General features: G+C 37.2%; 1 protein-coding gene across 1 annotated transcript in view; it reads left to right on the top strand.

Annotated features, from left to right (window-relative positions):
* Window positions 1-329: 329 nt before the first annotated feature.
* The window catches only part of amacr (alpha-methylacyl-CoA racemase), a 21,504-nt gene continuing 9,442 nt past the window's right edge, over window positions 330-12,391 (top strand). Inside the window, exons 1-4 of the mRNA XM_079835433.1 lie at window positions 330-400; window positions 710-964; window positions 1,396-1,539; window positions 5,386-5,546. Coding sequence (XP_079691559.1) covers window positions 718-964; window positions 1,396-1,539; window positions 5,386-5,546 — 552 coding nt within the window. The 5' untranslated portion in view covers window positions 330-400; window positions 710-717. The remainder of the gene's footprint in view (window positions 401-709; window positions 965-1,395; window positions 1,540-5,385; window positions 5,547-12,391) is intronic.

The following is a 12,391-nucleotide window of genomic DNA, read 5'->3' as shown; positions in this document are numbered from 1 at the left end:
TTAGCCAATTTGAATTATTCATCATTGACTGCACTAGAATATTTGGGAACTGTATTAAGGCACAAGGCACAAGCTTGACATATATTTGATGGATCAGTCCTTCATGTTCAGAGTCAAATGCATTAATGTGACAATATCATTGTCGCTATGGAAAGTTTTTTTTTTATTGTATAATGATTTATTATTTAACGCCATCCCTTATGCTTTTTTGTCAGTTATAGCCTACAGTTTAATGGAAATGTGTGTGTGTGAGAGAGAGAGAGAGAGAGAGAGAGAGAGAGAGAGAGAGAGAGAGAGACTATACACTACACACTACAACGTCCATAATCCTATGCGCAAGCACACGTCATAAAGACGCGCCGAGCAGTTTGGTTCGAACTCGAAGTGCAAATTTTAAACGGTATGTTCTATGTATTTTATATCAAAGTCATAATTACTAGTGTTTTATCTGATGTTTTTTTTTACGCAAATTGGTTTAGTTCGAAATCATACATAACAAACTGTTGTTATTTTGCGCTATTGCCAGTTTAGCGGTTTAATAATTTGACAACTGGAGTGAACTGTGACCCAAATAACTACTGTCATTTGACTATGCACAGTGCTTTATTGATATGGTTTTTTGTACACATATGTTTTAGTGTTTTTCAACCACTCCAAGACTGCATAAAAAATTCAATTTTTAATTATTATTACTTTTATATATAAACAGGATCCATTATGGCTCTGACAGGAGTGCGTGTAATTGAGCTGGCAGGACTAGCCCCAGCACCCTTTTGCGGGATGATACTTGCGGACTACGGCGCAAGAGTGATCCGGGTAGATCGGACAAAGGTGGCAATGACTGTAGATACTCAAGCAAGAGGCAAACAATCAGTGGCCTTGAATCTGAAGAGTCCCAAAGCTGTCGCTGTTTTGAAAAGACTGTGTGTCCAGTCAGATGTGCTTCTGGAGCCTTATCGTAAAGGTCAGTGCCTTAATTAAAAGCAGCAAACATGGTTCCACATTTTTGACATTTTGACATTTGTTGCCAATTGATACTTTTATAGCTAGATGGCAGTGTGTATTTTATTTCTTTGAATGTAATATCTTTCTGATCCTGGCACAACAAGATGTATATAATAGCAGAGCATGCTTTACCTGTATGTATGCCTATATTGTAAACTCATAAAATATTGGCCCATTTGTTTTTTTGTCTAGTTCTTATAGTGAATAATTTTGCAGCTTTTTATTTTCTGTACATTTTTTAATTATTATTATTATTATAGCAGCACTGATAAACTGTAAGAACAAAATCAACTTAATAATAATCGTTGAACACACAAACTTAATTTGTCCTCTAAATTAAATGTTTTCCCCTTTTGTGCTTCTTTATTAAATCGCTCTGGTATAATTAAGGAGTTATGGAGAAGATGGGATTAGGTCCTGAAGACTTGCTAAAAGAGAATCCGCGCCTGATCTATGCTCGACTCACTGGCTACGGTCAGAGCGGATCCTACGCCAAGGCTGCTGGGCATGATATCAACTACTTGGCCATGTCAGGTAAAGATCTCTGTTAAATAGGTGCAAAGGGGCCTGGCTAATAAGGGCACTGTAAGTCGCTTTGGATAAAAGCATCTGCCAAATGCATAAATATATAAATAAATATATAATAAGCTTTCTCAAAATGCCCTTAGGCACAGTGGTTGTGAAGCAGAGTAGAAGTTCAAAAAGTCTTTGGAGGAAAACTTGTACAAGCAGTTTTTTCTCCTCCACATTGAGGCATGGCTGCAAACCAGCACTTATCACAAATCTTTATTGTCACTATTGTAATTACGATTAAGCAAGTGGCAATCATCAGGGACCAAGCACCAGTGGCCAGCGTGGATGATTTGCAATCCAACTGAAATGTATCTTATGATGGGCTTTTTATAGCCAAGTCCGTCTTGAATAGAGTTTGATTAAATGGGATACAAAAAGGTGCAACTGCCTTTCAAAAGAAATCACTCCCTCTTATTGTTACATTAAAGTACCATGATTATGCTATTTTAAAGGTTCCTAATTGTATTAAAGGTCTCCTACAATAGATTTACATGAATCAAAGGTCAAACAACACTTCACCGAATCAACACTTCACCTCATTTCTCAAAGAGTCTGGAAACGGTTCATTTGAAGATTCCGTCTCCCTAAACCTGTCCTTTCCGCAAACCTGCTCTGCTGTGATTGGTCAGATGACCCAGTCTGTTGTGATTTACAGTGTTTGAGCGTGGGTCAAAGTGGACATCGTTCGCGGGCAGCCGATAGAGACCATTGGCTGTCATTGTGCAAATATGTTACGTTGTTACATATATTATTTAAATATTATTGTTATTTGCCATGCATTTTGATCTTTATAACTTGACAGACCTTTTACAATCACAAATGGCTATATTACACACTGCATGGAAAGGAAATATTTAAAAAAGCATATGTGTGCCTGCCTGAGTTGCGGTGTGCGTCTGCTGTGCTGTCAAAGGAATGTCAATGGAAATTATGCTGTGTTAAAGGTGCACTATGTAAAAAAATTTTTAGTAAAATATCCAAAAACCACTAGGCCAGTGTTATATATTTTGTTCAGTTGAGTACTTACAATATCAAAATGTTTTCAACTATTTGTAAATCGTGAGAAATTGCTATTTTAACTATTTGCTATTTTATAGGGCTGTAATCTCCCAGTCGATTATTAGTCGATACGTTCTGGCTCGACCAAAATTCTGATTGGTCGATTTTTTTTTTTTTGCCACGTTCATTTCATTAATTTTGCCTCGTTCACTTCATCAGTTTTGTCGCATTCATTTCATCAGTTTTGTTTTGCCGCGTTCATTTCATCAGTTTTGTTTTGCCGCTTTCATTTAATCAGTTTTGCCGCGTACATTTCATCAGGTGGAAAGCACTAATTGCTAATGGGGGTGTTTTCAGAGCACCCCTCTTGGATTAGCCCAACCCACTGAAGAAGAGAGACAGATTGAAGTAGGCTGCTTTGCTGTATATTATTTATTGAATTGTGAGAGCGTTTTTTCTGCTCTTGATCTGGCTTGTTTAAGAAATATTCTTTTTTTTATTAAAGTGGACGCGCCTTTTGTGTTTAAGAGTAAAAGCTTTAAGTTAATAGTCTAATTGTGTCTCAGCCGCGAAGCTGAGCTGATCAGCTGCACAGAACGGCTGAAATCATAGTCGGTTATTATAATACATATGACAAAAACAATTGTCTAAATTATATTGCATATTCCTCAAAAGTTCTTGTGATGATATCACTAGTTGACAACATAGTACTATATTTTGGGAAATCATAGGCTATGATATTGCGCAGGTGCATGTGATGCAACGCTGTCAGAGCTGACAGACTCGTGTGTCAGACTCATTTCAGTTCAAAATAATCAGGTCAAAAACGATTTAATTTACTGCAAATAGCCTACTAGTTTTTTATGTTTATTTATAATTCATTTAGGCAGACAACAAGGGCACCAAGTACTGCGCACAGTGCGCAGCTAATTCATTTAAAGTTTTTTTTCCTAATGTCATTTTTAGTCGATTTTTTTTTTGTTGAAAATTTCAGGACTTCAGTCGACCAAGATTTTCTTTGGTTGATTACAGCTCTAATTTTAACCAAGGAACCGGGAAGTGTGAGAGAGTTGCCTGTCAATTGCGTCATATCTGCGCTACCCTCGTCGTTTTCCGGTTTTATTTTGCAGAAATTTTACTCTTACTGCAGTGTGAACAAGTGTCATAGCAGCCGCCGAGCGAACGCACAGAGTAACGTCATAACATAATTTTCAACACACTCAGATGTATCTAATATGATAAACAGAGCTGCGTTACCTCATACTCATGACCGGAAAAGCGGAAGTGGCGCCGGCGACTGTGTCATAATACAAGTCCCGCCGCTCTTCTCATTAACAATCGCTCCAGAGGCCTTGCTCAGCTCCACAACACTCGGTCCTGCTCTGCTTCATACTACAGTAACGTTAATAATCGCATCCATGAACATGATTTCTGCCCGAATCCTATCCCGATTCTTTTCCACCGGCTGTGAGGTGAAGACCACATGTCCCAAGATTCTGTGCTCCAACGTGGTGTCATCAAACTACGCCTTTGTTTTGAACAGGTGATCTCTAGTGGACGGAAAAGTTACATAGTGCACCTTTAATCTTTGATCATGAGATTTTATTATATGAATTCTCTCGAATTTACATTTAGTTATTCCATTAAAAAAAATGCAATTTTTTTAAAAATATTTTATATCAAACGTTTAATTTTATATTATTTTATTTAGGTTTTTAAACTATTCACCTCTTTTAGTTTTTTTTAAACATTTAACCAAAACGTTAAGGGGATAATTATGTTGATTCAAAAATGCTGTGCACGGATAAATAATTTGTAATAAATGCTGTAATATTCCACAAAAAACAAGAATTGTCACATGATTTTGACTGCAACTTTAAGGAAACTGTTATACAGGACTTATTTCTTGTGAATTGTTTACTTATGCTATCTTTCTTTAAAAGAAACAACACTTGAATTGGCATATTATTATTGTAGAGCATGGCGCTAGAAACACCAAGGGTATAGGTTCATTTCCCAGGGAATGCATGTTCAATTCAATTCAATTTAAAAGTCACTTTGTATCAAAACATCTGCAAAATGCATAACATGTTACAATAAAAGCATTAATGTAATATCATCCTGGCAGCTGCATTTCAATGTTGTGCTCACGCTTTCATGCAAAACAACAGCGCCAGATTTAGATGGTGTCTTGAACCCTTGATGCATCAAACAACCATTTTTTGACATCAATGAGCATTGCCAGACATGTAATTATAAACATATTATACATTAAAATGTTGCTTTTTTTTTGTTAACACCAATTACGGTACATTGCCAATGCCATGGTTCTACTGTGTTCTTTTTATTCATGTGCTGTCATCGGGGTGTGCAGTTGATGGATGTAGCGCAAAGACCAATTTACTGCATAATGCACAAATTTGGTTACATTTTTACAGGCCTTGGCTATTTGACTTGACCTTATGTATGCTAACAGTACAATACCCATTTGTAAGCGTATTATCTGTAATGACGATGCTTTTCTTAGACACTGGCCTTTGGTAAGTGTATGGGTGTTAAATACATGCTATCACCCAAGAACACAATCGGGCTCTTTTATTTTATCTCTACTTTTCTTAACACTACTGAACAGGCATTAGGATTAAACAGAGGACTGAAACAAATGCTTGCTTGTGATGCAAGAGCCTTTATTGGTGACATTTTAGCTGACCTTTAACTGTGATTTCAAAAAAATTACTTTTACTGTAATTATTCAGCCATAATTCATTCTTCAGTTCTCAGCATGTCTCTGTCCTCTCTCTGTAATAGGGTTACTGTCCATGCTGGGCCGTAGCTCAGAGAAACCATACGCCCCACTGAATTTAGTGGCAGACTTTGCTGGAGGAGGTCTCATGTGTGCGTTTGGGATTGTGTTGGCTCTCCTGGAGAGGAGTCGGTCAGGACAAGGCCAGATCATTGATGCCAGCATGGTGAGATACTGCACCTCATCTTAAAACGGGTTTCTACTGAAATTATGAACTTCCTTTGAAAAACCAGTAGAACAATTTCCTGTTTCCTACAGACTCTTTTGAATGTGATTGTTTCCAGGGCTGGCTAGCTAAGATTTGTGCTGCTCCTTTTAAGCTAACTATTGGAAAAAGAAGCACTTGTGCTTGCTTGCTTTCATTTCTGTTGTGTATTGTTTTTTTCCCCTCCACGGTGCTAAAAAATCTTTTCCTCTATAGTTTTTTTTTACCAATCCCTGCATAGAATGAGGCAATTACAAAACCTTTTTTATCTCAACAAGATCGCTCCACGTTCTGCGTTCTGACCAGCCTGTCAATAGTTTTCTGCAATCTGGAATTTCCAATAATTGCTTGTACTGGCACTATCTGTTTTCATTTCCAAAGCTACGTGTGAATACTGTTAGAGTGGTTATTTTACAAATAAGGACCAATCGACAACCTTCCAGTCTCACTCTTGAATCTAACACACAAGTGATTTATACTGTAATTCATCGACTGGCCGTTGGAGACAGGCTCCAAAAGGGAGTCAATCCCATAGACCCCCCATTTTAAAATGCCCAACTTTACAGAAGAAAAAGGTGACCGGTGTCTGCTGTCTGTTAGCTGTCACATCAAAGCGTTTTAAACCTTGTGTAGTATAATATCAATAACAGATAAATAGTTATTTCAAGTTTCAGGTTAATTTACCACAAGAGTAAGCTGGAAACAAATATCAACCGCCCATATTTTCCATCCCAACCGTCAATGCCCCCGACTAGCAACCTCTATGCTACCAGTAGCATATTAGCTCCTTTGCCTGAGCTAACTTGATCATGTCGAGCTAGGTGGGCGTGGTTTCAGCAACCAGGCACCTCAGCTCCAATCACATCCTGCCTCTTTGCCCTTTTTTGGTTATCCGGAAGTGACGCATGGTGACGCGCTGCTAAGATGGCAATGGCTGACTCCGCCCACTTTGAGCTTCAAAAGTGCTCTTCAGAAACCTACGGGTGAATTTTTTTTTTTTTTTTTTTGGCTGCTTGTTGAGATGCTCATACTTCATTGTTCTTCTCTCTATATTCTCTTTATTGCAGTGTTGTAGTAATTATAAAAAAAGCTTAATCGTGTTTGATTATTAAACCCTCACTTTTTTTTATGAGCTGAGAAAAGTGTTTCCTTGAGTATATTTTTACAAAAAGAATATAATTGACAGTACAGAGGAAATGGAAAGCTCTGAGGGTTTAACAATCAAACACAATGATGATTGTTTAAATATAGTGAAGGGTCAAGGGTCAAGCCAAACATCACTTGTCTCTTCATCAGACACATATCCTTCAAGAATGATTTTATGTTCAATATTAAAATAAGAATGAATGATAATCAAGTTATAACAGTGTCCTACATTTGATAAATCAGTTCTCTATATTCAAGGAGTGATTTTGAATATTGTAGTGTTTTAGTTGCTCTGTGCTTTTGAATCCAGCTCTGATGTCTGTGTCAAGATGTGCTGACAGGAAAATGTCCTTGGTGTTTGAAGTGAGAAGAGCTCAGCATGTGTTAACTGTGTCTTCCTAAAGCGACCCCCGGGGTCATCTATGTTACAGCTATGTGACTCTTTTGGGGACTCAAAATGTAACAGAAATGTACCTCTCTGATATACTTTTCTTTCTTTATAGAATAGAATAAAGTCACTTCTGTACTAAATGTAGTATCAGCATGTTTTGCAGATTCAGCTTTGTTGATAGTTAGTTAAGATGTCCCGACCTTGATGGAAACTGTTTTTCTGGGAAACTTTGTGTGTGCGTCTCATGATTCTGTGCAGATCCAGTATTAGAGATGGTCCTTTCTGCAAACGATTCCAGACTTTGAGGCGTCTTTTCTGTGACCTCCGAGGTCATTGAGGATTAATCTGGGCCTGGGCGACACGGAGTCTACGCATTTTTAGTGATATATGCTCCTATCTGTCTACGTGTGGAAAGTTGCTTACATTGCATGTTGTTAGAACCAATCAGAATCATTCCACATGACAGTAATGACGTGTCTAGACCTTGAAAACAGTATAACTGTTCAGAAAATTGTATGTACGTTAGACGGAGGCGGGGAGACTGTTAGAGGGAGCGCGGCCTACGAACTCCTCTTGAGCTGGCTTCTGCTGATGAAACTGCAAACTATTCTTCAGTAAAATTTTCTTTAATTAATCTGACTCCTGACTCCTGGTCTTCATTTTTCACTACTGGTCCTGGGTCCTAAGCTGTTACCCCAACAGTTTATGGTGGAGATTTGGCGAGCAATCATTCCTTGGTACACCTCTGGCAAACAAGTAGATAAGGTAGTATATTTTTATTATTAGACTTGTCTGACTGGAAGAGACTGGGTTAGGGGAACGGGAGAGCTTTATTTCAATGGGAAATAGGGAATAATTATACTAAGGATTGTGTTTCGGCTACTCTGAGTAAGTCGAGAGCTTTTTGAGAAACACACAAGGGGTATAAGAAGTCGCTCCAGTAGGCCAATAATTTGGAAACGGGGTGCAACGTAGGCATGCTTAAAGGGGAGAGAGCTGATTAAGGGCTAAGGTAAGGATACCACTCCTAAAAGGGGCATGCGGCACTGGACAAAGGGGGCCAGTGCATCACCGCAAACCTTCTCCGTCTCTTCCAACTCAGATAGGGGATCCCCGAATTTAGGACAATAGACAGTTAGGGATTAAGTTATTAGTTAAACAAAATAAAAATAGATTCAGGGTTGTTTGCCAGGGATGCATCAGGAACGATCCCGAGTAAAATGTAAGGTATGACCCAAATTGGAATGGACCAGTAAGTGACTTTTTCGTATAAGTGTACTTTGCAGTTTCATCACGCAGAAGCCACAGCTGTCTTGGTTAAAGATCGCCGCCTCCATCTCTGCTGGTATAATTTCAGGTGAGTATGAACTTTGACTAAAAGGATGGCTAAAAATTTGAGTGATATGATCAGTCCAGAAAAAGATTTTTAGACGAAAGACAGCAAACGCTGTAAGCAGCGCTGCTCTGAAGCCCTGACGTCAAAGAAATTTGAAAGAATTATCAAGTAAATGGGCAGCAAAGGTTTTAATTCTAATTTGAAAAGTTAATCAGAAACTTGACTTGCTAAAAGCTAAAAGACTGGAAAAATGTTTGATTCCTAACTGTTTGTGAGATAAATTGGCAGAAATCACTGAAAATGATGTAGGATTTCGTTTGTGTAGTCTGAGTAAAAGGACTTGAAGTTGTTTTTGAAAAGAAAAAGGAAAAAGCAGATATAGTCACGGACACGGAGGGATTTTAAACAGAGGTACACAGATTGAAAATAAGGAAATAAGTTCAATAAATTGAAGTCTTAAGAAATTCCTTTTAAAAGGAAAGATCTATGATCATTTTAAAATAAATTATGGTTAAAAGAATAACGACGTAACTATATAATTAGAGACATAGAGGGTTTAAATGACAAAAATGTTAAAATGATTCGTGAAAAATTCTGATAAAGTTTATTTGACTGGATGTTGGTAAAAACACTGTAGGAGAATATGGTTAAAAGCTAAAAACCCTAGAAGCTGATGTTTTGGTTTCAAGAGATAAGCTCATGCAGAGCTGTAATAAAACAATTCGCTTATCTGAATCTGCCCCACCATGTCATTTCTGGTGCTGTGGCTAAAATTGGAAGAGTAACTCAGACTCAATTTAGATGTTTGAAGTTAAATTTATTGTTTGGGCAAAAGACAAATATAAAATTATGGTTATTTGGAACCGTCAATTCTGGCAAAAGATAGAGTTAAAAGGAAAATATCTGTCGCTTATTTGAAAACAATTTTAATTTCTAGCCAGGTCTTACGCTGAGATAGTGTGAAGTCTGACGTTTATTGGAAGATAAATGTGATCTCTAGCCAAGTCTTATGCTGTGCTAGAGTGACAAGTTAAAAGTTTATGAAAATGCAGTACCAGTCCTGAATGCATAGAAGTCTCTCTCTATTTCAAAACCAGCTCAAGGCTGATATCTGAGCCTGTGCCACAGATGATAGAAGATATTGATAAGTAAAAGCACATGGCATCACTTGAAAATAATAAGACATGTTTTAGGGAAAACAGTGTTTAAAAAGGTATGAGATGAATTTCACATTGAAGTTAAAGTCTTAGAAGACTGTTAAAAAGGTTAGAGAGAGAGAGAGAGAGAGAGAGAGAGAGACTGCTTGTGGAAGCAGGGATGGTGCAATTTGTTATCGCCCTGCTAAAGCTGAAACAAAACAAAGAAAATGATATCCGAACCAAAACAATCCAGCTGACTTTTGTAGAGACAAATTAATAATGAGCAGATGCAAAAAATGAGTTTGAATAATAATTTGAGTAAACACTAAAAGTAAAATTTGCGGATGAGCAATTAATGTTTAATGTGTGTGTGGGTGTGACTGCACTTTATGTTGTATGTGTTCCTAGAACTGTTCTGTCCTAATTGGGTGTCATTAACCTCTGGAATGAGTATTTGACCATTACAGATGGGTTAAGGTAAACGACAACCTTTAGAGAAACTGATAATTTTGAAGGAATCTGGTGAAAAGATGATCCAGAACACGGGATGAGCTTTAAATGGATTGTTATCCAGCTCTGTCTGTTATAACGACTTTTGTCATTTATGATGTTGATTTGAATTACTCTCTGGATTAGTTAAAGTGGAATTGTAAAGTTAAAGATTGCCGTCCATCATGGGTTAAAACCTTTGTCTAAATTCAACTGAGGGCTTAAATTTAAATAATGTCAATTGATTAAAAATGGTAGGCGTAAATGTTATAGACTTGACGGCAGAGACAAAGTGACAAATTGGCTGAAGTCACTATCTAAATTATCCAGAGACCCCCTCAAAATTCTGAAAGGCCGGAGGGCGACCAAAGAGATAACTTCTAAAAATGAAAAGTTTTATTTTTACTTTATTTTAATTTTTTTTTATTTATTTTTTTATGATACTTTGATTTATATAGAGAACCACAATTAATGTTAAAGAAGCAAGTGACTTTAAGTCTTTCTGTGTGACTGGGATTGAGATAAGAGGAATATAATATTTTGGTTTCTGCAGAGGAGTAGAGATAAGTAACAATAATGATCATATTGTGTGGCATCTGCAGATTGATAGAACAATAATGAGAAATAGCCCAAAGATTAATGTTGTGAAATAGAATTTAGGAACACCCGTAAAGTTAAATAGAAAAACAGTTTTAAGAAAATTGATGATGACTTATAGTCCAAATTTAAAGTAATATGGGAAATTATGAAATCTGTAAGTTCTTTGTAAAGTTATGACACGTTTGGGTGTAAGTGGCAAGATAAGGCTAGTGAGGATTTGATGAAGTATCACTACCAAGTGACATGAATTAAGAGGTTTAAGATTTTGGTCATTTGGAGCTTACACCTGAAGAGTTTTAATGAACAAGACATTGAGAATAAAAGAAAATTAAAAAAGGGTACTTTAGAGAAAACCCTGATGAATGATCTTGAATGTTTTACTAATAACATGGTGATTAATAATTTGGTATGATAAAGATGAGTGAACAAACTTATTGAATGGAATACGAATTGATAATTAAGTAATTTTGATGAAAAGGTTTTAACATTAACTATTTTCTTTTTATGGATAAGTTCATCAACAGTTGTGTGGGCTATGAGGGGAGAACATGGGTCTGTTGGAAAAAGTAAATTTAGCAAAAGGGTTCTTGAGTAAAAATTAGGAACAAGTTTATGTTTTAAGTGGAAATAATGAGATGGATGATATGAATGTTTTATTTTATTTTCTATTCTTTTGAGGTGGGGCATGCTATATGAGACTGAATGCAATTGGATGGACTATTATGTTGTTTATTTTTATTTATTTACTTTTTTTTTATTTTTTATTTCAGGCCACTATTGAGTTTTATACCTGAAAAGGTCTGTTTTGAAAAAGTAATTACAATCCTATTTTTAATTGGAAATTAGGAACCAGCCTAAATTGGTAGACCATTAATACCCCCACTTTGGCCTCAGGAGAAACTTAAAGGGTGGGTTCTAGAATCCACTGCCTCTCCAATATAATTGTATATATATATCTTAATTAAATTTATAATCAAAGACTTAGTCAATATTTATCTTTCTATATTATTATCATGAATTGAATTACCCTCCCTAGGTATGATTTTGTTTCTTCCTCTATATTTTCTAAAGTTTGTATTTGCTCTCTGAGTGGTGACTGAGGGTCTGTCCTAGGCGTGTGTGATGTCTCACGAGAACACTCGTATCAGGAAAACTGTGTGATCAGGAACTATTATTAACCTGTCTCCATGTTTTTACTCATTTGAAAGCAGACCCGGGGCTCTGCTGACTCTTGAATGCACTTTCCAAAAGGTTCCAGAGAATATCGGATCCTGTTGAGGGTCAACGATCTTAAGCGATGACCAATGAGCATGAGGTGATTCGCCGATGACGGGTAAGCTCTTCTGTTGGCCAGCGGAGGACAACCTAAGCCAATGGGGGTCACCGCCATTGGGGCACCTCCCAGAAAGGGGGGTGTTTTTATGTGAGGTGTGTATGAGAGGTGAGGCAGATGTCTGTGAGGCCAGCAGCATCACTGTGGGGAGGGGAAGCTGTGTTTCGTAGGGGCCAAGGTCAAGACTGGACACAGCAGCCCCTGCCCTAATATTGGCCCCTCTATACCGCTCACCAAATACCGCATAATTGAGAGCCAGGAAACACCTTAAAGATTGGCATTCAAGGGTCAGCTGAGATCATTCTGGTCATTTTAACCTTGCAAATTTCAGTCATGTGTTCAGATTTTAGAGGCATCACACACCTCTAACTT

Source organism: Gobio gobio, assembly GCF_949357685.1.
Source record: "Gobio gobio genome assembly, chromosome: 14".
Taxonomy (NCBI): domain Eukaryota; kingdom Metazoa; phylum Chordata; class Actinopteri; order Cypriniformes; family Gobionidae; genus Gobio; species Gobio gobio.
The sequence above is the reverse complement of the archived record's forward strand: the minus strand, read 5'-3'. Positions and strand labels throughout refer to the sequence as shown.